Source organism: Streptopelia decaocto (genome assembly GCF_964273445.1).
Source record: "Streptopelia decaocto genome assembly, chromosome: 1".
Classification (NCBI taxonomy): Eukaryota; Metazoa; Chordata; class Aves; order Columbiformes; family Columbidae; genus Streptopelia; species Streptopelia decaocto.
The window spans coordinates 116,960,292-116,987,959 of NC_138663.1; the positions used below are offsets into that span (position 1 = coordinate 116,960,292).

At 41.5% G+C, this 27,668-nt stretch overlaps 1 protein-coding gene across 4 annotated transcripts in view; it reads right to left on the reverse strand.

Annotated features, from left to right (window-relative positions):
* Positions 1-11,523: 11,523 nt before the first annotated feature.
* Positions 11,524-27,668, reverse strand: part of PKNOX1 (PBX/knotted 1 homeobox 1) — a 45,728-nt gene continuing 29,583 nt past the window's right edge. For 3 of the 4 annotated variants that reach the window (XM_082043691.1, XM_082043693.1, XM_082043692.1), the window contains exons 7-13: positions 27,118-27,288; positions 25,586-25,685; positions 24,459-24,556; positions 21,949-22,077; positions 20,854-20,930; positions 19,464-19,636; positions 11,524-18,500 (exon numbers count right to left, since the gene is read on the reverse strand). In XM_082043691.1, the coding sequence (XP_081899817.1) occupies positions 18,289-18,500; positions 19,464-19,636; positions 20,854-20,930; positions 21,949-22,077; positions 24,459-24,556; positions 25,586-25,685; positions 27,118-27,288 (960 nt within the window). In that variant the 3' untranslated portion in view covers positions 11,524-18,288. The remainder of the gene's footprint in view (positions 18,501-19,463; positions 19,637-20,853; positions 20,931-21,948; positions 22,078-24,458; positions 24,557-25,585; positions 25,686-27,117; positions 27,289-27,668) is intronic. The other variant, XM_082043694.1, reaches the window with a different exon arrangement.

Sequence of the window (27,668 nt, forward strand, 5' to 3'; positions counted from 1 at the left end):
AAGTGCCTAGTCCATACTTTCAATCTAATCTAGTTTGTTTGAGACTTCTATTAAATAATAGAATCCTGAAGTATTTATATTTAGGAAGAGTGTCTCCACTGTCTTCTGTTTCTTGAGTGACACAAACTATAGCAGATCTCTGCGAGTTTTCACTTGAGTAATAACCATATTTGTCCAGAAAAAGTAGAGACTGATTAGTTTGACCTCATTGTATTGTATTTATTTTAGCAACTCTGATGCAAGCTGAAGTGTATTTGTCCATGAACGTATTCCAAACTCACATGAATAAGTCTTTAAGTGCCCCATAATGCCATGAAGCCCAGAACTAAGTCTGAATCTGGACCACTTTGAAGCCTGGGACATACCAGACCCTTCCTGGTGCCCCTCACTGTAAAACAGAATCATTTAGATTGGAAAAGACCTTCAAGATCATCGAGTCCAATGTTAACACTGTCATTAAACCATGTGCCTGAATCTCACCTGTGTGTCTTTTAAACACCTCCAGGGATGGTGACTCAACCACCTCCCTGGGCAGCCTGTCCCAGTGCCTGACAACCCTTTCCATGAAGAATTTTTTCCTAATATCCATGCTCTCCTCTGTGGTAGACCTGGCTGTAAGAGGAGGGGAGATTTGCCTCCACCCCACAGCAAGGGACACACCTCTCTTTGCAGGGGCCTCCTCTTCATTGGGGATTGGGACCCTCCCCTCCAAGCCCCAGCTCCCCCACCGCTTCTGCAAGTACCCCAGTGGAACGGTTCTTGACCCAAAGGCAGCTCATGGGTTCAGAGGGCAGGTGTGAGACCACTCCTTGGGCTGCTCCAGAGACACAGGCCCCTTCAAGGGAGTGACCTGTCTATGCCTGGAGACTGCTGACACCCTGTCCCAAAACAAACCCCTCTAAGTGCACACGGAAACAAGTCCCTGCATGCTGGGCAGGTCTTTCCTGGGGGTTCAGGGAATCTCTAGGGTCCCTGGGTTGCACCCAAGAGCTTTGCAGCAGGAATGAGAGTTCCAGGCTGCTGCTGCATACATGTGTGTGCAAACAAGGGCTTATGACAGCTCTCCTTTTGGTCTAGCAGTACCAAGGCTGTAGGGGACAATCCGTGCTCACGGGCTGTCCTCTCAGAAGTTGCATGTTTACGTAAAAGATGTACAATTACTGTGAGTTTGAACAGAAACAAATAAAATATTTGACGTGTTTGAACTGGACGTTTGCTTGCAGAGCCAGCTGCTGCCTGGCACATTGAGCACGCAGAGTGTGGGGCTGTGTGCTCACCTGGGCCTGCAAAATGAGGCAGTTTTGAAACAACAACCAGCTGAAGACGCAGAGGACAAACTAATGACATGGAACAATGGCCCAGACTTCTGCCACCCTGGACCTCTTTGCAGTCCTCATGTCCCCTGTGGTTTAGCCCGAACCCCAGTGCTCCCAGCAGCAGCAGCAGCAGTGCCATGGGGCAGCGGCTGTCAGCTGTGGGCAGGCTATGGGACAGAGAGCTCCACTTCAGTGAAGGTGAGGTGACTTCTGAATAGTAACCAAGGATATTTACAACGGCTTCTGTATGTTAACTGTGAGTTGTGGGAATTAACAAAGTTGGGCACAAGCTCCAGGCGTTTCAGGATTGCTCCACCTGGGCTGGAGCCAGCCTCACATTCTGCCCCTCTGCTCTGCTCTGGTGAGACCCCACCTGGAGAATTGTGTCCAGCTCTGGAGCCCTCAGTGCACAAAGACTGTTGCAGAGGGGCCAGAGGAGGCCACGATATGATCGGATGGCTGGAACAGCTCTGCTGTGAGGGCAGGCTGAGAGAGTTGGGGCTCTTCAGCCTGGAGAAGAGAAGGCTCCAGGGAGACCTATTGTGGCCTTTCAGTACTTAAAAGGGGCCTATAAGAAAGATGGGGACAGACTTTTTAACAGGGCCTGTTACTATAAGACAAGGCGCAATGGTTTTAAACTATAGGAGGATAGATTCAGTCTAGATTTGAGGAAGAAACTTTCTACAGTGAGGCTGGTGAAATACTGGCACAGGTTGCCCAGAGAGGTGGGAGATCAGGTTGCTCAGAGCCCCGTCCAGCCTGGCCTTGAATGTTTCCAGGGATGGGGCATCTACCACCTCTCTGGGAAACAGAAGGAACAAATGGCCCCAGGGTAGCTTGGGCTGCCTGGCCAGTCAGGGCATGTGGGTCATGCCCACACATGAAAACCATGCAAACCTCCTCTACTGGATGAATGGTCTTGGCTTCCCACAGCTTTACCCAGAGGAAATCAGCTGTGCAGGGCTTAAGGTGTGTAGAGACAGAGATAAAAAGAGTGCCCCAGGAAGATCCATGCCCATCTCAGGTGCCTGTGGAGGAGCATCGTGGGGTGCATCACCCTGTAGCTGGCTGCTCTCCACCAGTGTTGTCTCAAGCTTTAAAATCGTTTTGCTTTACCTCTAGACACCAGCATCCATGCCTCTGGTAGCGTGCAAAACACAGGGGAATGCTGACTCTTCAGAAAGCCTGGCTGCAGTCTGCAAAGAGAGGCGTGGGGAGAGAGGACAGACCTGCGGACAACCTGCGGATGGCTGGGCGACGCCGGATTAGTCTGCGGTCAGACTAAACCAACATCACAAGCAAGATAAGCATCTTGCTGGCCCTGCCCAGCCACCTTTTGTGTTACGGAGGCCTCTCCTCCTCCCCCACCAGTGTTTCATCATGGAGCCACCGCCAGTGGCACATAAATAGAGGTCCCGGGCAGGCTACAGGGCCAAGACCAGAGGCGTCGCTCAGGGTCCTGCAGCGCACTCCAGCACCTGTCCCGCCTGGCCCGGACACCCTGCAGGTAACCAGCACCGTGGCCATGGTTGGGAGGGGAGCACCTTGGCCAGCCTCAGCCTGGTGTTCCAAAACTTAGGGGGAGGATGAGCATTTTCACCAGGAAAAGTGGCCTGGCTGGAGCAGGAGTCTGTTCCCTCTGCAGCTGCTCAATGATAAATTCAGTGTTGTGGTTTTGCTGGGAATCGGCTGTGTTGCAGAAGCCCGACTTCATTGCTAGGTGGGGTGGGAGTTTTCAGAGGTAATTGAGACTGCAGGGTGTGCAGAGCCTTTGACTTAATGGTATCTGAGAGTGGTGTCCTGCTCTGTGCGTGAGTGAAGCCCGGGGAACCGGGTGGCTGAAGCCGGGTGGGAGCAGCCTGAGGCAGGGGGCTGGGGAAGGCTGATCCTTGCCGAGCAGCAGCCTTTCCATGGGGAGCCAGTCTGGGGTCTGTGCTGCTTGGTACAGTGATCGCTCTTCTGGCAACAATGATAAAGCAACCGGTAGTTTAAAATGTGTGAATGAAATGAAGGGCCAGACAGTAACTTATAGCAAGGATGAAGGACAGTTATCAATAAGTTAAACAAGCAAGAGTTTGCTCTAGAAACAGGAAGACTTTAAAGATAATTATTTGGTGTGATCTCTCTTTTTTTCACGTTGAAGTTGGACAAGAGTTCATGCTTTCAAGTTTTTTCCATAGTTATGCAATTTGGATTTTTTTTTTTTTTTGCAAGTGGTTGCATGTCTGCAAAAGTAGGAAATTTGTGCCATCAAATACACATCACAAAGGAAAATATAATTGTAATCAAAGGTGGTATTTGGGCAGCTGGAGAAGGGATTCAGCCTGGAAGGACCTAGTGCGGGAGGGAAGCAAACGTATTTAATACAGCAGGACATAAGGTCATACAGGTAGCGGGGAGGGATCTGAAAGCTGCACTTAAATAAATGCAGTGTCCTGAAAAGCTGCAAGTCCAAAAAAAAAAAAAATCCTTAGCATTAAAATAAAGAAGGGAGACAGCATGAGTTGCCAGGCAGTGCTATGCATCCTAGGAGGTGCAGGTCCAGGAGGAGGGAGCAGGCACGGGGAGGGGATCGGCGCTCTGGTTGAAAATAGACTGGTCAAAAAACTGTCAAAAGCAAAAAGCAGAGTCAGACATGATTGCTTGACATCTGAAACACCTACCTGATGAAGTGGAGGCTTCATGAGTTGAAACAAGGACTGGGTGACTCCGTGAGGGAAGGAGGGAGGGAGGTGGCTGGAGAAGGCAGGCAGGGAGCTGCCAGGTGGCAGGTGGCACAGCGTGAGGGAGCTGACACCCAGACCCCCTCCCTGGGGAAGCAGGGTCCCGATTGCAGCAATGGCACCAGGACGAGCTACCCAAAGTGCTTCTTTGACCTCTCCATGTGTCCAAGCCTGAATGCCTCCCAGGAACAATTAGCCACTTAAATGTAAATTATCACCATCAATATGGAGGCAAGCGTCACCCTCTGGCTGGGGCAGCTGTGCCAATGCTTGGTGCATGCCATAAGGTGGCACTTTGCTACCCCACATTGCAGTGGCTTGAAGAGCTGATGGGTGGAGGAGTCCTTGGTTGAGCCAGAACAAACTTCTGGGCACGGGACTTTGTGTTTTAAGGTGAACCACCCTGGTTCCAGCAAGCTGCCGATGATCAAAACTATGGCTAATGGGCACGCTGGGTAGAGGCAGCTGTGTCTTGCTCACTTTAAACCTGGGGGGTTCAGACCTTGGGGGCTCAGCACACCCACTCCTGGCATGACACCTGCACGTATCTTCCCTTTCTCTCCCCAGAAGCATGGCTCTCATCGGTGCGTTTCGCCTGTCGCTCGCCTGCCTCCTGCTCTGCAGCGCTGCCCCAAAACCCACGTGCGACCCCAGCGCCTGCACCCCATGCCCTGAGAAGGACCTGGAGGGGCTGACCACTGCAGCTGCTGGGGGCTGCTGCCCCCCTTGCCCCCCACCCTGCACCTGTCCCCCCTACCTGGAGAGCGACTGCGAGATTCAAGGCTTCACCAGCGGCCGCGTTCCCGCTGGCCGCTCCTTCTACATCGACTTTGCCCGCAAGCTCTGCACCTGCGGCCCCAGTGGGGACATCAGCTGTGCCCCTCAGTGCTCCCCTGTACCGCCCACCTGCCAGGCTGTGGGCAGCCCTGTGGCCGACGGCTGCCCCCGCTGCGTCTGCTATGATGAGGAGGAGATGGCGGTGCCTGCTGGCACCGTCACCACCCGGGGCACACAGATTTGCACGTGTCCCCCTGAGGGGGGCCAGCTGCAGTGCAGCGGCAGAGAGAGCCAGGAGTGAACCTCTCCCCTCTGCCGGCTGAGGGCAGGGGGACAGGGGAGCCCTGCTGGCAGCAGAAGGCTTTCTGCACCTTGGGGCATCCTTACTGAAAAGTGTTAAATGCTTCACACTGTCCCAGAGGACCCGGCAATGAACATGGCCATGCCACAGAGCACTGGAGAGGTGCTGCATTGTATGTAATTTATACGCCAGGGCAAAGTGTCTATAGGGGGTGAGCTTTCTCTGTTGTAACGTTTGTTCCATGGTGTGGGCTATGAGAGCTTAGATTGTTTGTTGCTAGCACCTAACTGGAACAAACACAGTTATTTATTTATTTGTAAGATGATTTGTGCTTTTCTATGTGTTTATGTTTATATAGTGTATAGACAGCACAGCCTTAAGTCAACTTGTTGGATAAACTTCCTCCTAGGATCCAGGTTTTCGCTTCCTGTAATTCCATCAAATTCAAAGTGGTGGGACCAAAATCAGAAAGCTGACCGACATCCCCATCTCCAGGCTTTTTTGAGCTTGGGGGAGTACGTGTGTTAACACAGGGCTGTGTTCTTAGGAGGAGGCAAACCCCTCTCATGCCTCCCTCCTCCTGAGCAAAGCCTTGAAGACCCGCATAAAAGATGTTGGCAGTCCAGGGTCGATCCTTCACAGCCACCTCGATGAAGCAGTTATCCAGGGCTGCCCCACTGTCTGTCCCAGTTCAGCAGGAATACCCCAAATTGTGTGTCACTAACTGTGTCCTCCCCACTGACGCCCTCCTCTTACTGCTGCTGGAGATATAGCATATGGCAGAACTGCATCTTCTGAATGCTTTGGCATATGTAAATACATACACATATATATGTACAGGAAGACTGTAATAAAAAACACAGCTTCATCAAGCTGAGAAGTTAACAAGTGTTAACTGTGATCCTTCAAGGCATTGCATAAAATCAATATTACCAATAAACTTTTGAAAACTTTACTGACAAGCACACATATACTTTCCTCGTGTGTTAGCTGGTGTTACTTGGGCCAGACGAGCCTCTCTTCAGTTCCCTTGGCCCCAGGTATACCTGGAAACATTAAACGTGCCCCTGGCTCCTTTGCATATTCCTCTCTAGTGCTCTGTCTGATGCTGGTTGGCTGCAAAAGAAGATTGAGCGGATGAGATTCAGGTGACAGGTTAGAGAAAAGTTGGAAGAAAGAGGCAAATTTGCTTTTCAAGATGAAACAAGGGTCTCTTGTCAATTTGGGCTGTCAGGGGCTGACCCTGCCCTGGGCTTTGGTGAGCCTTGGCCAGAGACCTGGCAACCCAGCATATCTGGAAAACCACTGCAGCTCAAAGCTGGGCTTGGGGAATAAGGGCACCCAGGTGGCCGCACTGTTCATCTCCGCATGGCCGCCACACCGACAGCCTTGGGCTCGTTGTGGGCTGGGACCCCCGGTATGGACTTTTCCTGGGGCTGTAGAGGGCTCTCAGGGACTAACTGGGCCTTACTGGTTTGGGGCCTTGCACTAGGCAGTTTAATAGCACCTAAAGGGGATGTGCGGGGGACATAAGTGGACGTATTTGGTGTGGAGCTGGGGCAGCCAGGCTACGCCTTGCCTTGGTCCTGACTGGCTGCTGCGGGGACAGGGCAGCAAGGGAGCAGGAAAGGAGGCGGAGGACGCCTTTAACAGGGAAAACAAAATGTTCCCCCCCCCCAACCCAGGTACCTTCTCTGCACTTCTCAAGCTCCCTGTCCTATCCCTGCTGGCAGGAGAACTCTTGTGGCCATCATCCCCCCTGCAGAACCAAAGTGCTTGGCAGTTTCACCTCCTGCTTGTGTGATTTACAGAAAATCACAGTGAACCTGAGGGTTGATCTGGGTGAGGAAAAGTGCTCACTGCAAACCCAGGCGTGGCACAGCCCCCCAGAAGTCACCATGTGCTCCTGCTCAGTGTGGAAAACCACAGGAGGCACCAAGTCAAGTCATTTTCGGGCACCCAGCAGTTTCTGCAGCACGTGCTTTGCAGTTCAGAGTTGAGAAACTCATCGCTTGTGACAACAAGGTTATCAGAGAAGGTAGTGGTGACTGCAGATCTAAGCAGGCATTGAATGTGCAGCAACATCTCTTCCACCACAGATTTTACTGCAGCTGAGCTGTGGAGTGGGGGTCAGAAATCGCCATCCCCGAGCAGCGAGGGTGCTTGTGCCCCTGTGTGCTTCAGGTCCAGCTGCCTGTCAGAGCTCCCCAGCTCTGGCACAAGAGGAGCCCCTGGACTCGTGCACGTCACTCCCTGTTCCCAGTGACTCTTCCCCCACCGCTCTTCTCCATGAGGATGAAAAAATATCTTAGTAAGGTTAAAGCTCACTGTCACCTCACAGACCAGACACCAGACATCCCGTGCTGCCGCGGAAGCCCACAGCACTAGAAATTCCTCCCATTACAGGCTTTAATTAAATGTCATCCAGGTATTTACAGATAGCTGAATGATTTCATGTTCTATACAAGCTTGCAAGGGGCGGGTGTTTTAGTCCCTGGGTTTATCTCTCATTTGTGTTTTCCAAGCACTTGAGGAAATCAGGATGCATTTGCAAGTGCAGTGATTGGGTTTGCAAGTGATTGTTGGGGGGGAGTCACGAGTGATTTGTGCAGAGTCCTGGTCGCCTGGGGGGGTGGTGGTCTGCTGAGGCTGTTTATTCTTTGTCACCCACCTTATCTGTCAAGCGGCTTCCCCCTCCTTGTATGACTAATAACCTTTGAACAGGAGAGAATGACTGACAGACTGCAATCCCTGAACAATATTGGGTTTGTGTGAATGCTCTTTATACAGGGTCAGCGCGGGAACAACAAGGAGTTATTTTTCAAACATCTGTGCTCAAACGTCCCCACCAGCTCCTTTGCAAGCCACCCATCAGAGGTGGTGAACAGTTTCTTTGCTCTTCCACCACCTCTGGTTGGCGGACAAGCTTGCATCTCTAGCTTCTGCCTACAAGTCGCACAGGATCTCTGTCCACATTTCATGATGTTTAAATAAAAAACCACAGTATGTTACTTTTTTCTATGAACAGCTGTACCAGCCTAGCGAGAAAAACAAAACAAAACAAACCGTTCAAAGACAATGCACCATCCAGTTGTTAGAATTTATTCACTTAAGTTTAATGTCTTGGTTTTTAGCATGCTTTATTTGAATGGGTGTTATCCTGGATTCTCCAATATTAATCACCTGTGTGCTTGTCTACATTTTGGACACAGTATTGCTGGTATTGTTTTTTATATTTTTCCAGCTCAAATTTTCCCCATGGCCTGGACATCGACGTAGTTTTGTGGCTACTTGTTCGCATGGTTGCTGTAACTTTGCATCACAGCCAGACACATTTGCAAGTAAGGAGCCATACATGTTTCTTAAATACAAAGCAGCATACAAACTCTTATGCCTCCCTAAAAAAGCCCTGAAAATTGAAGCAAAAGCTGAAATTTGCAGGTCCTAAAGAGAACTCATTTTACATGTAGCATAATCAAGATGGGTGGGGTTGTTTGTGTTCTTTGCTGTCCCGTAACTTTGTGAAAGATCATTCCTGTTGCTTAGTTATTTGTGGAACTGACGGGCCCTTTCTTCATTGTATTAATAATTTAATCATTGATTTAAATACAACCATGTTTTGGGTATTTGTCCTTTTAACACGTCCTCTCAGTTCCTGCCTCATGAGGCTGTAAAATAGCAGGGTAAAAAATTAACGAAAGCCTATTCGGAGGTGGCCTTTCAACACAACTCTACCCAGCGCCAGGAAGTCTGAGTGTTCACCCAAGTCCTTCTACCTTCCCTGACACCCTGCCAGGAGAAGGGGATTCCTTCTGGGGGGGTCACCAAACAGCTCCAGCATCCCTGCTGCTCCCATTGCCAGCCTGCATCTGTAAAGCCCAGCTTTAGGGGGATGGCTGCCTGACATTTTGTCTAGCGATTCTGCTCTTAAATGATCAGAAATTGTGATCCTGAAGCAGGTTATGAACTTGTGATTTCTGATCAGGATGAGACAAATCTGACAGAAGTTTCCTAGAGGATCCCCTAATTTAACTAAAGTGAACCCACCCAGTGTTGGTAATGGGCTGACTTCATCCCTCTAGAAATTAATTTTATTTAAAATTTGGGGCAGGGACAGAGGCAAAATTTGACACCATCTTTTGAATCTGTTCCTTATAGGAAATTTTAAGGGCGTAGGGTTGCCCTGACATGTCTGCTGGTGGGGTAATGATGCAACATACTAACATAAAAGCAGCACAGGGACAAGAACTACTCACACACACAAATGTGATTGGGTCAACATAAAAACAGTATGAAATAAAAGTTGACCTACACCAGGACATTGAGCTGAAACAGAGTTGTTTTTTGTTTTTTTAAATGCAACGTCAACTCATATCCCTTTGGTTCAACATCACAGTGAAAAATCATGGAGGTATTTAGAAAAGAAACTGCAAACAATATTGCTTGGTATTAAGAGAAGTCCCACTGATAAGATGTTCTCTGTGTTATAGAGTAACAGCCTTTCCTTCCTCCGTGTGGGTGGGCAGGGGGGACCAAAAATGCAGATCTGGCATTTAAAACAGAAGCCTCTGGGAAAAGCAGAGGAGCTGAGACTTGTGTTATCTTAATCAAAATTACAGAACAGCGAGCAAGGGGCTGCATGAGAAGAGAGATTTGCTGGTAATGATTTTCAGGGCAAACTCAATATATGCACACTTGATGCAGTGTATATTTTATGTCTGAAATTTGAAACTGAAACGGGTTTTTCTGACCATTTATTAAGTGTAATTTCTTTAAGGATTTGCATTATTTTGTAGGGAAGGGTTTTTTTTCCATGTTTCCCTAACAAGTGCATATTTTGTGCTGCAGAGTACTAAAATATGCATATTTCTATGCCTAGGACCTTTTACTGGGGCAACACAAGCATAAAAAAAGCATCTATGTGACAAAAATGGCACACATTCATGTGGGAAAATAACATACCAATTGTTTTACGGCTAAAGTGATTTATTTTTAACGTTGTGCATCTATGCTAAGGAACAGCTTATTTTTAGTTATCATTCCAATGCTGCATTCATGGCAGCATCCACAAGTCAGCTCTGTAGAGCTGTTGGGCTTTTTCCAGCAGAGCTGGCTTGGAGTCATCTGCAGAGTCACTCTTCAGCAACTACTCGGAGTTGAAAAGCTCAAGAGACAGAATGATTGTAGTGTATATAATCAGGGATTGTTACCAGCTTTCAAAGGAGGGAAAGGAGGGGAAACAACAAAAAAATTGTTCTATGAAAGATCTTGGAGGAAAATGATTATTTCTGTAGCTGCTTAAAGTGTCATTGCATTTACAAGTGAGCCAGGAGTAGCGTTTCCCCAGCGTTTGAAAAGCTGAAAATGCAGCACAGGTATTACCTAATGAACGCCAACCCAGTTCCACAAAATCTCTGGAGTTTTGCAATTCTGTGTTTCATTTGATGATGCTTCTTGATTTTTTTCAAGAGCTTTCAGGTCTCAATCCAGCCATAGTACTAAATTAAGAAAGTTAGTCAGAATCAGCTGTGCAATGTAGTCCTTTTGTGTGTGTGTGTGTATATATATATATATATATAAATATATATATATAGAAAATCACCCTCTTGTTCCAATATTACAATACAGTAAGACATCAGTAGCAGAAATACTCTTTCTCTTTTTCCTTCCTGGCCTTAATCTGGATGTCACCCAAGGAGCCATATATACTCCTAAGTATCTTAGAAAAAACAGCACCTGTGCAGTAATTGATTTTGCTTATGTATTTGCACATATAATTAACTCTCCTTGTCTTTTCTGTGTGCTACCCTCTGCTGAAAGTAAGTGGTCTAAATCTTAAAGACCAAACAAGGTGATAAACTGAGCTACGCAGAAATACATAGTAAATATAATTTGATAAATGTGTAGACGTTCAGGAGAGTCTTTACATTTTGTAGCTCATAGTGAAAGGCTGCAGGGGAGCAGGCACAGCAAAAATGGCATAAGTGAATCACTAACTTCTTAAGTATGATCTGCATATTTTTCACAACTACTAAAAAACTAAGTTTTAAAATGATCTTAAAAACTTCCTCTAAATTAAATTTTATTACAGTTCACATTTAGTATATGCATCAGTCAATATTTAGGATTCAGTGACCAATGTTAAAAAAAGCATGCTGTGAATAACAGCCAGGAGTGGGTCCATGGGCCTGATCTTCTGTACCAGCTGTGACACAGAAGTCCAAAGACCAGAGATGATAAATATCCATAGATTTTCCCTGATTACTCTGTAAACTCCAGATCACATCTTAGTTGCATCAGGGGGACAAACCAAACCTGACCTGTGAAGGTCACAGTACGTAAATGGTGGTTTGTTTATATATATATATATATATATATTTTATACCACAGCCTTAATCCTGTATACCTTGCACACTCTGAACTGCCATGAATTTAAATACAGATTTTAAATACATAATACAGTACCTAGTACGTGTTCCAGCCTTATCTGTGATTTTTTTGCAGAATCCTCATTTTACACTGCAGTAGAGTTTATTTCCCTTTGTTTCATCTCTGGTTTTCTACAAAGAGGGGTATTTAGAAATAGCCCTAAGTTACATACCAAAAGATTACTGTTTTGTAAACAGGTGCTCCACAGAAGTAAATAGGCTTGGTTTTTACTTAGGACTATGCTTCCAATTCCTGTAACTTCTTAAAGAAGGGGATTTATCATTCAGGGGAACTTCAAAACAGAAGTCTAGGAATACACTATACTGGACATACCTCAGGTGAAACAATCTGCTTTACAGTTTTTATTTTTGGTTGGTTTCTCTTCAAATTAAGGAAAACTTTGCTCCTCGGCAGCACCGGACTATTTCCAACGTTATCACCAGGAGTTATTCTCAGGCACTCATTTAATGTTGCACAAAGAAACAATCAAATACTCCTGTGTTTAGAACACATACTGCTCAGTTAATCACAGATTAACTCTTTAAAAACGAAATATGAGTCAGACTCCTTGGGGACATGCTCTGGAGGAAGTAAAAAGCTGCTGAACTTTGGCACAGCACCGGGAGGCTGTACCAGCTCCAGCCAGTGGGGTCTCACACAGCCCCTCCAGGTGAGGGTATGGGGCTCAGGGATGGACTTTTTGGGGATCCCACCTGGATGTCACCATGCCAGATCCCGAGAAGCAGGAGTAGGAATAAATAATGCTTCAGTGCTGAGCAGAAGTGCGTCGTATCTTCAGAGCACCCACGTCCGGCTTCATCTTTGCTGAGTAAGACTCATGCACGATGGATGAAACGAGTTTGAGTTTCTTGCTAGAGAGGAATCGCTATCTTGTAATAAAAAGGCTGCTCATTTCCTGAAGGTTTCTGACCTGGCCGAACATGGAAATCTTAGAAATGCACTACTGTCTATCTGGCTAAACAAGTTAACACATGGGATTCGCACAAGGGGAAGTCTTTTCAAGTAAGTTGCTACCATATATGCTTGGAACCATTATTGAAAGTTTGATGTCCATGCCATTTTAATTAACAATTTCAAAACAACAACAAAAAGAACCCCAAAGTCATACACATTATGGACTATTTACCTGCTAATTCTTTTATGGAAGCTGCTCCTGCATTACAAAAGCGTAATAAAAATCCCCATACGGGTAAGAACTAGTAAACATTTTTCTTCATTTGCATAAATAAGAAAACCCAAACAAATAAAAAGGCCAAGGATTGTTCCTGGCCAAGAACTGCTTAACTCATTTGAAACTGTGCTCATGACATCTTGAAAACAAATTTTTCTTTCAGCCAAACAATACTTTTAATGTTAAAGTAACGCAAATGCTTTGCTTTAAAAATGTGCTTTTTCAGTTCACAGAGAACAGTAGTGTAAAAATAAATCATCCATGAAGCATATTCTCATTTTTAAGTTTATCCCTTGATAGATCAGTTCCTTCAAAATCCCTTAACAATCAAGGAAAAAAAAAGTTACAGGGTTCACAATTTATAGATTGTCAACTGTATAGTCAAACGTTGCTAATTAATGGAAACATTTATGGGCGATTTCTGTCAGTCTCCAAGGCTGGTAAGGCATTCCACTGCTTTCTCGCACCTTGCTTTTCTCTGGCAAAAAACACCTGTGACCACTCAGCAGGTACTAGAGAGCTGAAGTCACAGAAGAGGAACAGATTTTTCTATTTCCAGGTGACAGGAATGAACAAATAACATGATCTGGGCAACCACTTAAAAGCACATTAGTGCCAATTTCACTACACTTTACACTGGATGATCAAGTTACTTCAGGACTTAAAAATTAAACAGCCCAAAAACAACCTGAAGGAGCTTAGCAAGCCAAGGTCAGGGGTGGGATGGGGGAGGAACCCACACTGAGTTCGGCAAAACCAATCTGCTTTTACTATTCAGCTACCATGAACAGTAAAGAGCAAAGTGTATTCAGCACGAACCTGATGATTTGATCCTTTGCACACTACAATTAAATCAGCATTTTCATGGATATGCTCTGGTTTTAGGAGGTGGTGAGAGTTTCAATATATTATTAGGGAACGGAAACATTTCATTGTTTAACATGCAAGATTTTCATGAGGGAATGAATGTTAGTTACATTTCCAACAGGACTTCAAAACTACATTTTACCTATTCAACTCTAAAAACTAAGCTGAATATAAGGCTGTAAGGTTTAAAAGACTAATCAATGTAACAGGAATCAGATAATAACAATACAGCACCTAAAAATGGGCAATTCACACATTTTTGACATTTATGTCTTGCATAGACAAATGCTTATTCATTTTTTTTTCTCCCAAGACAACTCAGCATCAGAAAATAAATCTTAAATCAACTTTAATTACAATTAAATGCATGTCTTCCAGTTTTTCAAACTACCAGGGTGTTTTGGTGTGTTGTTTGTTTGTATGTTTAAGTGCCACAAGTCTAATGGTTTTATGAACGTACCATCCCTTGGAAAGGCTTTGTATCTTCCTTTGGGTTGTCAAGTTCATACAGTCAAGAAGCTGAACTACCTTGTTTTTCCATGTGATTAGAGAAACAAATAGATGTTGTTCATGCCCTAAGTCTTTGTGGCCCTTACTCTGCTAGACTATCCATAAACCTGATGCTACTTTTAAAGCACAAGAACCGGGAACTCCAGTTCCTCAGTGTAGGTCTGCGTTCTGGCCATGTTTTGAACATCAAAATGATATGTGGTGCTCACCAGAACAAGAATTCCTGCCTTTCTAAGCCATTCAATCATAGCCTGGTTTTCCACCAGAAGAAAATCTAGGTATGCAGGCAAGGTAAAGGTGCAGGGCTCTGCAAAATGTTCCTAATAGTGATCAGGGACCAGGAGAAGGAACCAATTCTCTTGCAGGTAAACGCAGCCTGACACGCAGCCTTACAGAGCTGCCAGGAGGTCAGCAGGACTCCACTTTGACCCAATATCCAGACCGAGGAAACTCTGCAGAGCCAGAGCCTGTTGGCTCTAAATGTTCACCAATATGACTATTTCTTTAGAACAATTATTTAAAAATATATCCTGATCAATTTGGAATTGATTTAACTTTAGAAACATTGCATTTTAGTAAAAAACAACCAGAAATTGCCTTGCCTGTTATAGAAATTTTGGAAAAATTGGACTGAGAACCCTGTTTGGGGTTAATGAGCTAGATTATGTTGAAAAAAATATTAGAAGTTTCAATAATCATAACTGCAGAAGAATTACGCTGATTTTAAAAACAAATTAGTTCTATTGTATATGAATATGACTTCAATTGGCAGTAGGAGTGAATTACACACGGGTTTAAAGTTAGGTCCCCTGTAAAGAGTTTTTAAACAAAAGTAAACATGTACCTTTCCTGAATAGTCATGTTTTGCTTAAACCAGAAATCTTTCTTATACAGCAAAATAGGAAGAACATTATTTCTTTTTTAAAAACAAACCAACCAACCAACCAAAAAAAAACCCCAAAACAAACCACAAAATAAACCCAAAATGTGAGAAGAACAAGCACTTCTGTGCAGTTCATACCCACTACAGAATTCTCACTGAATTAAAAGACAGTTTGAGTTCCATATATTAAGCAATAGCTTTGATTACATTGGTAAAGCCTTTTCAGTTTTAGGAATTCATGTCCCTATGTTTTTATGTTTCTAATTTGATAGTAAAACTATTCCACCATTCCCCTCTTCACAGTAGATTCTGTCAGCTTCATTTTCCAAGTATTGATAAATGAGCTGAAGACAAGGTCACAAATATTTCAGAAGAATAAAACTTCTGGTGCATATAAGGTACAGGGAATAAAAAAGCTAACCAGATAACAGTTTCTTTCTGAAAAATAAACTTTCAGAAGCTTGCAAACCCTGATGCCTGGTTGTTTCCAACTGAGTTACAAGTGGCACATAAACTACATGTTCCTGAATGAACCCCCTTCCAGCCAGCTGTACAGATATTACAGAGTTTTAATACCCTCTTTTTAAGATCTCAGTTCTCCTGGTTTTTGAAGTGTGGGAAAATGGCCATTTCCACATTATCTTCAAACCATAGAAGTTTTGCCTATTTTGATTTACCCTTCCCTTCACTGCCGGCTCCTTGCTACCTACCCCAACAGCTCTGCCGGCTGAGCTGCTTCCCCGGCTACCTCCAAGGGGGCTGGGGAAAGCTCTGCTGGTAGATCTGAGGCAGCAACACCTGGTCAGGGAGGGAAAGGAGATGGTGAGAAACAGCCTGTTCCTCCAGCAAAGGCTGATTTGGAAAAGCCTGTATTTGTCCATAGGCCTGTACACACTCAGAAGTAGAGTATCCATCTGCCTAAGTGCTAGAGGTACAAGGATTAAGTATGAGTAAGGGTAGCTGAATAAAAACCCCCAACAAAATGACAAATATAACCTGCTACGTAACAGAAACTGTGGGGGGGACAAAACATTTATGGCGTTAAATTGAAAACAACTACAAAGAAAAAAACAGACTCTGTCTCTCTGTTCTAGTCATCTCAGGTATCCTTTGTAGGAGCAGTAGGTTGAATGTTTCCAAAGGAGCATGATTTATACATGATATCTGTCTTTTTAAAAGTTTTTGGGTCTAACTGGATTTGACAATAGCCTTTGATATAGTTACACCACATCAAGGCCTTACTAATCAAATCTTTCATTATTCATTTACTGTGCTCTTTAACAAACATGACACATTAGTGGCAAAGCAGAAAAGTTAGAAGGAAACAAATTCTTTAGAAATTACCACTCCAGCAGAAGAGATCATTAGAGTATTGCAACTAAGCAGCAAGATCCTCAGCCAAGAGTAAGCGAAAGCCACAGCAGAAACATTGCCCGTGTTGAGTAAAACGCAACGCCAATTTTTCAAAATGGCTACTAGTAATTGAAAACTAGTATTATTCTCCATGTATGTATGCAAATGCTACTGAGATTTCTTCCTGAAGTTTCTCTTCACAACACCTTATACTTGCCTTGGAAGACAATCTTTAAAGACCAGTGTCCAACCATTTAAGCATGTCAAGAAGTACATGTGTTAATCTTACTGAAATCCACAGGACCTAAGCACATGCCTGAGTGTTTTGCGAAGCAGAAATTAAGAATTCAATTAAACACTTGCATCTGTCAAAGGGCTTTGTTCAAATACAATGTCTAAGGATTCTAAAAGCTAACACCTTTTTCCTTGTCATGTTAGAAACATGACTAGATACTGTCTAAATGAGGAGGAAGTTCTGGCTTTGATCTAACCCGACACTGTGACAAATGGACAGGGGGAGAAGAGGATGTAGATCAAACCTCGAGACTCTTGGAGTCTGTTATTTGTACTTAACAGTGGGAAATACAAAGTTCCAAAAGTAAGTGTTCATGGATAGACAGACACAGACTCCAAACTTTAGGAAAAAAAGAAATTAACTGTTACCACAAAAAAAGCACATTTTCATCACTAGCTCTTAGTTTTTAAATGACACACAAGGATTTTCTACTCTAATAAAGCCTGCTGTATATTCTAGTAGTAACCTTCAGATTTGAAGAAATTTTATATAAATCCGTAAGTTAGATTTCTTTTTGTATTAGGGGAAAATATTTCAAATGCAATAAAATAGCAGAGTGATAGCAGAATTCATGACTGTAGAGTAGGCAACTTCTCATTTTTCAGATTCAGTTGTACAAACTAGAAACTGTTACATTTTTCTAATAACTGGAAAAGTTGTGGGTACTTGAATTTACTTACCTGAATACTCATTTAGCAAATATCTTCAGATACAAGTCTAGATACAGAGTTAATGTAATTTGAGTATTAGTTTACACATAATATAAATCAATGTTTGACAGTATCAAAACCCCATCAAACAGTGGGCCCTTCTTATGCTCTTATCAAATATAGTATATTACTGTGGGATAGCTGAGAATCATAGAATGCTAGTGTAGGCTTGTTTATTAAATTTTGTCAGTTTTCAGACCTTCCAAATAGGAATACTAAATATTTATTTTTCCCCTCTGGAAATTCCTTTTTTTTTTCCTTCCTGCTTAATACAGTTGTCATCCCAATTCCTAGAGAATTTATAAAAATATTTTTTATCCAATAACCCCGGCAAGGTAAAAATAGGAGTTTTTATAGCAAATGATAAACAGGCTCATGGACTATGAGAGAAACTAAACTTATTTAAATTGCCATACATTCGCTACTGAATCACACATCAACATTTTCCTTTTATGTGTGTTGCTGTCCACCTCAGACTAGCAGTTTTTAAGGTGCAGAAGCATCTTTCAAATATATGCATCTAACTTAATGATCAAGTTCCACACACTAGTGTCACATGCTTTAAATTTACATCACCGGCCCATCAAGAGCTGTGTTAAATAACAGCACTAATTGAAAACTGCATAATTCTTTAGAAACTGCAGCACTTCCAATTCATAGAACAAAGGGGTGCTTACGTGGTTCTTTATATTACTAGATATACTTTTCTGAAATAAGAAAAGGAAAAGAAATAACACATTTGAAAGAAGTTGCTGCACCTGCAAAAACACTCTTTAAGCTTACTATGAAATACAAAAAGTGCACCCTTCTATATCTACATATAAAACATATTAGAAATAAAACTTGTGTAAAATGTTTGCTGTGCAAACTATAAAAAGTCAGTCAGTCAGTCCATTCTTTTTCCTAAACATTTTGTCACACTCTCTTGCTTCCTACTGCAGAGAATCGCTGTTATCCAAGACCAGCCCGCTGATATTTGTTGTTGAGAGATCTCCTCCGTCATCTTCACCGCTGTCTACAGACTCATCCTCACTTTGCCCTGCCATCATAACTTGCTGAACAGCCAAAGTAGCACCATCGGATGACAAGGACTGGAGACTGTCTACATTCATGTTGACCGGAGCTGTAATTGTTACAACAGCACCTGGAGAAGCACAATCGTAGTCCTTTAGCATCTTGCTTGGTTTCTAATTTTAAGTAACACATATTTGTAAATAATAGAGTTTGTTTATAAATGACAGGAAGAAAACCTAAGGAACTAAATTAAAATAAAAGCTACATAGGTTGTCAAACACTCAAGTATCAGGAAATGGCAGAACTAAGTTGGCCAGGAATCTTAAACTTAGCTGTGTTCTGGACACCCACTATAGCAATTCTCTAGTCAAGTCATCACAAAACTATTTCTGCAAAGTATTCCAGCTTAATTCAGTGCAGAAAAATGTGAGTATTCACAGAGATTCAAGGTGACTTAAAAGGATAAAGCTGTTGTCAGATGCAGTGGAGGCTGAGGGAAAAGTTGCTACAAACTGGAAAGGAATAAAGCAGCAGCTGGCAGGAAAGAAAGGATGGCCGTAGACTAAAGCAGTTATTTATCTTAAAGTGAGTCTGTTTCATCTGATAGTAAGGAAGTTACTTCAGACAAAGTCTTTGGAGGCTCTATTACATCTATTTGCTTCTCAGTGTTCAACTTGAAACACACGAGGCATATACAGAATTGCAGATGCTCAGTCCCTCCAGCAACAGTGGAAGGTATGTGAACAGGATGGGGTCAAGAAACTGAATTTGCAGTCCAGTACTGCTAATCAAACAGAATGCTACTGATGTGCATCCACATACTAAAACACTTCGTTGTACATCTTACCTTTGTTCTGTTGTTTCATAACTTTTAAAACAATAGAACAGTCTCTCAACATAAATTCCAATAAAATAACTCCCCAAAACACAGAAAAAATGTAAAGAGGGAAGAACTGTTGTGTTTTTCCAGATTAGAAACACATTTATACTGAAGTATCAAGAAGTTCCCCTCCCCTCAAAGACATCAAACCCTTCATTTCCCCGTTACAGAGGAATTAACTTTATTATCTGTGGTTTAGCCAGTTCTCCTTACCATCTGACATTGTGAGCTCATTAGATTGCTGCTGAGCAACTCCTGAGGCAATAGAGTCAGGCCAGAACCTCTGAACCGGTCGGTTCTGAGCTGTTTTCTTCTTTGTTTTTGGGGTTTCAGAACAACTGGAATCCAGCATTGGCTGAAGAATTCGCCTTCTAGCATTGATAAACCTAAACACAAAGGCAAGAAGTAGTTAAAACCAGCTGGATGTACAGGCTTCCTGACTTTCCAAGGTCTGGTTCCTGATTCAGGAGACAACAGCAAACACTGTTTTCAGATCTTTCCCAATTCCTTTCCTTTCCTTGATTTTCACTTGTTTACTTGAGCATGCTAATTGATGCCCTTCCCCTTTCTGCTAGTGAACAAGAAAACACTTAAAACACATCTCGCTTGGCTACCACCAGTTAACTGAAACAATTTCAATGTAGCTAGCTGTGGCAAGGTGCTGTTACTGAGAAGAGCATCTTTTGCTAAATCCGACAAAAACATCCCCAGGACCCAGCTCTACCTGCAATGGAAGGAAGTAGGGTGCAGCTGGCAGGTCCACACGGTGTAACGCAATGCTTTGCAGAGACATGAGTCAGATCCCAGTACCAGAGAGCTCCATTACTATTGTGTCACACAAGCAGAGTTACACTATCCCACTTCTGGAACCAGTCTACTGCCACTACCCTTGAGTATTTCTCCACTGGAACCCTCTGCAGCCATGCAGCCAGCATCACCTTTGAAACCTGAGGAGGATCCCTGTTGGACTTAGCTTCAATTATTTGAGGAACCAATGCCACAAGCAGAATAGGATGCATGTCAGCACCCTAGCTTCTCTCTTCTCCCAGGGCACGTATATTATCTTAAACCTCTAGTGAAGATAAGATCCGGTAAAACATGTTGAACCATGAACTACAGTAAGTGAGGGACTGACACCCTCTGTTCAGACATCACTGCTCAGAGGATGGGATCCTTCAATACAAGAGCAGAATGATCATCTGTTGACAGTAACTTCTTAAACATTTGCAACCATGATTATCAGGGGAATGCTTTTCAGAGTTTCAGGTCACCAAGTGCCTTTAAACTTCAATTTCTCTACTTGCAGAAGAGACATGAGAGTACCTCCATCTCTTTCAGCAATAGAACAGAATGTAACTCCTTAATGTTGCAAAGTTTTCTGGAGCCCTTATATAATTTCAATGGCACAAGTATTATTATACCTTACTATAAAAATAATATGCTTGTATATCAGTGCATAATTCTTTTTTTTTTTATATGTATTTGGTAACACATGTAGAACAGTAAGTTCAACTACAGACATCCAAGTTATACTCTTAACTTTCTGTATCTTGTAAGTATGTGCAGACAACAACAGACATAAAGTAAGAGTTTTTGCTCTTACCAGTTGTTAACCTGGAGTAGTGTCAGATTTGTTTGTGCTGCAATCTGTTTCTTCTCATCCTCTGTTGGATACGGATGCTAAAGAAGACCAAAAAAGCAAACAGAAAAGGCATAAACTTGTTTCATCTCCTCATCAAAAATAAAGACTCCTTTATTACAACTGATTAAAGCTGCTAGATTAAGACCATCTGATGTGTTAAAAACCAAACTTTTGAAACATCACAAACTTTTATAGATTAAAATCATTTAACAAAGAGTGCTTTACTACATGAAACTGATTTTATCCTTGAACATTTATATAATAGCATTAATCTGCTGATACATAATTCAGAAGAAAAAGCTCTCATGGATGACAATCTTCACTAAACAGCATGATCCCCAGACAACACAGCATGTCATAAGATCTGATTAGTTATGCTGCCTAAAGGCAATGTCATATGAGAATACTGCAAGCATTTTCTAGCTAAATCAAGCTACTCTGAAGTAAACGGACAAAGAGAGTATAGGTAACACAAGAAGCGTACATGCAGTTTCCCTGTATTATTTGTCTGTTGTAAAACAGTTGTAAAACACAAAATATCAATCAACTAAACATTGTGGTATACGTTGAGACCCATTTATCCTTTCAGGATAAGTATCTGTGCTAGAGGAAAGGCATTCTGTCAAAAGCACAAGTAGACAGTAACACACTTGGTACACATTAGAAGGATTGTTGGAAAGGAGGTAAGGCCATAAAATCTGAAATTCTCTTCTAAAAAAAAAAAAAAACACCCAGAAAACACCGATGGAACTATTCTCCCTTCTGCCATGAAGCAGGGTGTAGAGAGCATTACGTTCTCAATGCAATGAATGAAGAAAGATCCCTTTTAACAATGTTTATTGAGATCATGAGGTACAAATGTAACCTACTTACTAAAATAATAATAAAACTGACATTAGACTGTGGAGTTACTCCAAATGACTTCAGGGAAGACTGAACTGAGATTACACAAATAACAACAGAATAAATTCACCTTCTTTATGAGGCAAAATCATAAGAGACCACATAAAAGAGTTACATAAAATCCTGTGACTACTGATCGTGTCCAGTCCTTACCCCTATGTGCTGAAATAGCCAAGATCTCATCACATTTGTAGCGTGCTTGGGAAGAACTCCTCTTTTATTTTTTGATGAGCCATCATCTTGATGCAAGATGCCTAGATCTTGGTTTAATTGCAACTGAAGCTGCGCATGTAATTTTAGAAGAAATAAGGCAGTTAACATAGTAATAGCAGTACTCTGTATCAATGTATGAATAGTCATTTATAGAAGGAATGAAAAGAAATTAGGCTTGAGGCATGCTGATTATAAAAAGCTACTTTATTTGCTAGGGAAGACTTAAAATAGCAGCTCTCCTACAATAAGATTCTAAAATGTCTTTATCCAGGGAAAATGCTGTATCAGATATCTATAGTTTTCACATATCATGTAGGAGTTATCAGGCTGTGTATGTGATCTTGTGACAATAGCCAAATGCTGATTTACTATAATTTAGAATAAAATCCACCTGTGTAGTGCATGTCAGATTAACAATCCTCTGTATTAAGCTACACTACGCTAGGGATCTGATTGCCTTGTCTATATAGTCATTTGCACATGTGAAGAGCAATTGAAAAACACAACGCTGAATACGCTCACTGTGTGCAAACATAAACTATGGAAGCTGTAAAATAGTACTGACCTAAGACTCAAATAAAGGACTTAAAGTAAAATTAATTATTATGCCAGAGCTGCAAACAAAAATGCTAAAGGTCCTGCTAAATAAATAAAAAACCTCAAAGAGCAAGAAGATATATATGGTAGAACACTTAATTCACTTTACAATACTCTTACTGTTTTCCTAAAGGTTTGTATCTCTTTCTCACTTTTGATTTCTTTTTCTCTTCCTATGGATACATCAAATGATTTGCACATCAGTTATTTGAACATTAGAGAATATGTTCTTAAATGCTTATGGAGATAAGACGAAAAAGCATATAAATTGCATATGAGATTACATTTCAGACAATTACAATTGAAATCATTCTAAATCAGGTTTTTCAGACAAGACAGAGCAATTTTTTCAAGCCAGTCATTATGTCTATGTGCTGTATGAATCAAGTTTTAAATGAGGTTTACTCTATCACAACAAATACGTATCTGGAGCATACACATTTCCAAAACAATGTTTTACATTCTAAATAATCTGCTTGTATATGAAGGCTTTATAAGTAACTTTAAACAGCTCTCCCCCAGTATTTCTTCCTTACCTCCATGGCATTCTGAAACACTGAAAAAAGAGGAATTTGGAAAAAGATTTCCTATGGGTGACAAGGAATACAAGGTCCAAACCTATGCGCAGGTGGGTTTGGAGATTCCTACTCACACCATGAGTAGCCACAGATACATATATAGAAGGTCAAATCCTTTTTCTTTTTGTTTATAGGCTACAGGCATTATTTTCTACTCAGTATGTTATATTTTTCATTAGACATACAAAAAGTATTTTTCTTGCAAAACACTTTAGTGTAGGAGAGTAATTTTACACACACATTTCTTTCTGAAAGGTATCTGAGGACAGAAATGCATATATATATATATATATAGGCAAGTACATGCATGCCACTGACAATAAAAGAAGGTAAGAACACTCTAAGCATACTTTTTTGGTTGAAAGGTCGTAAGAAGGAAGAAGACAGTGAGTCAGTGATTACCAACACATTTCATGCTGTGGAGATGGTACCTCCTCATTCACATTTTTAATTGATTCCAGATTCCTGCAAGATTTGATTTACCATTTCCAACTCCAAGAGAAAGCTAGCAAGGTTTTCCATAACTGAAGATGGTCTAGTTTTCAGGTTTCCTGTTCCTTAAAGTTGTTTCTTTGAGTTTTTCAGATCTACTCTCAAGAGACTCCCCAAAAAAGAGTGGTTAGCTTTTAGGGTATGATATAATCAGCTCAATGTGAGGATCTCCCATAGTCACTCACAACTGAGTATTTTGAAGGTTTTATTGCAAAATGCTTCTCAGCATACACAAATTCTGAAATATGTAAGTTTCACAGTACTAGTGGTTGCCATCATGATAAAAAGTCAAATTTCTGACAACAGCAGTGTGGCACCAAAATGCAATATAGTAAATCTATCTAGCCACCAAACTAGTTCAACAATTAGAAAAGTTTAAAATAATTGAAAAAGTGTCCATTTAATTCAGAGGGTTTTCTTTGTTTGTTTGGAGGATTTTTGTTTGTTGGGCTTGGGGGGGAGGGAGGGTAATGTAACATATATATATATACATTTTTTGTTTTAATCCATGTACCTATACTTTTCTGCCATCAATAAAAAAAGATACTTCACAGGCAGGAACTGCCTGCCACTGTCGTGGCAACGGAGATCTGTCTAGGACCTTATGCCATGTTATACAACTTGTAACTCCTATAGCAGTGCTTGCATTCATTTTACATTAGTTACTATGTGTGTGTACACAGAACTCATTATTGACAGTGCATCAAATTTAAACCAAAGCTCTTCAAACCAGTGAGATTTACTTCAACCAGGATATTATTCTGTGAAGCCCATGAAACAAACCTGAGAGTTCTGGATCCGAATAGTCCCAGGTGACAGTGCTTGTGTCACCACTTGACCTTGTGGAGTGACCACAGTGACTGGCTGATACACTGTCCCCCCTTAAAACAGAAGAGCAACAAAGATTATAGGTAAGTAAAAACCCTTTGGATATTATTCTCTTTAAACACACAATCAGCAGCACAGACAATACAACAGTTTTGGTAATATAGCAACTATTCTTTTCTAGTAAGCATGTAAGAGATGCTCTTTACTACCCTACATTTTTTTCCATCCACAAAAATATGTATGAAATTTTATTATGTTTCCCTGTATTTTAAGGGAATTCTAAATGTATTTTCAAAGGAAAACATCATGACTATCAGGCTACAAAATGGTTCATTGCTTTTTTTTTTAACTGAGCTAACTCTTCGGCCAACAACGGTCACAACATCAAAAGCACACCTGTGTGTGTCAAGTGGTTATGGCAGTCAGATGGGTGACACCCAGATGTTCACATCAACTAAGGTGACAGAATCTTGGTGAACGCACAGGGGGTCCTGCACACCAAAGCCACCAAGCACATCTTGTGTCTCAGAATAACCTCTCTGAAGGATCTACATTGCTTTGTTGCATTTGTAGTCAGGGGTTTTTTTCCTGTTTGTTTTAAAACCTTGCTTAAAGGCAAGATAAAACATTTCAGTTCAACTGTTGTCTCCATACAACAGTAGAACAACTTGGATATCAAGGATTTCACAGACTTGTAGGTGTGGTTCCAAACTCCACAGAGCAGGAGACAGCAAACAAGGGCAATAATTTAGGTAGTGCATGATTTTCCCAAATGGAATTCCTTTTTTGAAGGAAAAAAAAAAGTGTAAACCACCCCAGTATCTGAAATGTCTTTTAACAAAAGTAGTATTGAACAGAAAGATCTCTTATATTATACATATTTCAGCCACATACGTATACCTGGTACACATATAAATTAAATGAACATTCAGAGACGAGCAAGGCAGTCGACTGTATCATAACAACTTTTCAGGTATTAGAGTTAAACCACATTTTTTAAAGTATTTGTGTATATTTTGTAACAACTATAAAAGAAATCAAAATGAAGAGCAAGGTGCCAGTTTTTCTTTATTGTGTCATACCTGCTACTGTTGCCATAGTTACATTTCCCTGCTGCAATGCTGATGCTGGCACCATAATCCCTTGGGGACTGAGTGTGCCTGCAATGGCACTTGGAATTTGCTAGGAAAATAAAACAATTAGTTTCTTGCATTTTTAATTTTTTTTTTAAGGAGATAAAGCATGCTTGTGTAATTTTGGCTCTAAAAATACATTTGGAGTTTAATCACAGGATTAACTTCAAATAGAAAGAGACTTCATTAGAGGTTCATCATTACCTACATTAACTTTCTCATTATCACCAACCATTAGCTTTGAAACCTCATGAAAGCAACTGTTAGAAAAGACATAAAACTATCCTGAGAAATTGTAGAAGAGAAATTATTCTGGGTATATAAATACTAAGAGAAAGAGTTTCCAAAGGCACAAGGGAAAAAGGACAGATGAAATGGACCCTTGATATTCTTATTACAAGCATCAAAGCTTTTAGTTATTACCTTAATTCCTTTAATTTCAAAATAAAGTATTAAGTATTCAAGATGCCCAATATCTTTTATTCTGCTCAGGATAGTTCTTACTCAACCCTGACCATGCAGACTCTTAGACATTCCTTCATATGAAAACTCAGTCCCTCCTGCCTCTACAGAAGACTGTAACAGATATACAGATAACCTTTTAAAAGTTGCTTTTGTCTAATTTTAGACTCTCTTTACACACTTCCAGACATCAATACCTAAGTAAAGAGTCCAGACAGTAAAGTTTAAAAGTCAATGAGGCTTTTCAGAATACACAGCATCAAACACATCACTAAGTCATAGAACGGCCCTCCCCAAAGACTGGATATCTAGTAGGCACTTGGATGGCAAGGCTCACTTTCCAGCATCTAACAGCAGCAGCATCAACCATAATGTACTAACTGTATAATTAACTGTCTTCAATTTAATACAAAAAAATGCAATTGGTTATTGCATTTAGGTAATGTCAACAATATATAAACTGAGGTTCACATATATAGGAAGGGGTACTGGTCATAACCACACAATTACCCCAGGTGACAGGCAATGACACACATCTCAAATATTGCAACTATAATATATCAGACACTGTCTCTTTCTTCCGGAATACAGATTGTATATAAAAAATATCAGCCACCTCAATATTTTAATGAAGCAGACTAGACTAAGGAGACCTTCTTAACAACAAGGTTTTTTTTTTCCTTCTCCTTTGTTTATTCTGTTTCCTAGCCTCCTTCCAACAAAACAGCAATTCCAGGCTATACTGAATATCTCAATTTGCTCAACTGAGGGAAAATCATAAAAGGATGACAGACATGTCAAGTGACTCTAAGTTCTGCCACATTTCAACATTTTTTTTCCATCAGCAGTGGCACATGGGTGTGCACTAAAAAGTACAGCTCTTTCTACTCTTCATAAACAATTCTGAGAAAGTAAAACAAACTACAGAAACTGTTTGCAAACTAACAGCAATAGAAGTGTAATTATAATTTCCTAAGGAAATGTAAGCAAGAGTATACTTAGCTGTATTTGAAACATACCTGAGATTGCACAGGTGAATAAGGACTTCCAGGTTCTCCACTTAAGAGAGTTTCACTATTCATTTTTGTCTTCAGGCAGGCAATATAACGACTACAGAAATCCTTGCAGAGTTCATTAACCTTTTCTAGCTCAAGAAGATGGATTCGTAGAACTTGGATTGCTTTTACCATCTAGAGAGAGAATTGGGAAAAAAATTAGAAACAAAATAACTGTTAATTTAAAACATATTTAATGTGAGATTTAAGCAAATGCTACCAGTAACAAAAGCCATCCAATCAAAGTAGAGTTACTAATTGTTAAGTGCTGACTAGAGTTCTCTAGCTTTGACCATTATGCTCCTGAAATGTGAAATGAACGTGTTTACATACAAAGCCTGTATCCTTCCACTGCATATATATACTACCATACAGGGGAAACTAAACACCATAATAATAGGATCTTTGTCTCTTGTCACATGTGACACATCAGGAAGACAGATCGTAGTTAAGGTGTACAAAGGTGTACAAAGAATGAACCTGCACAGCCATGTGATCTTTATCAACATCACACA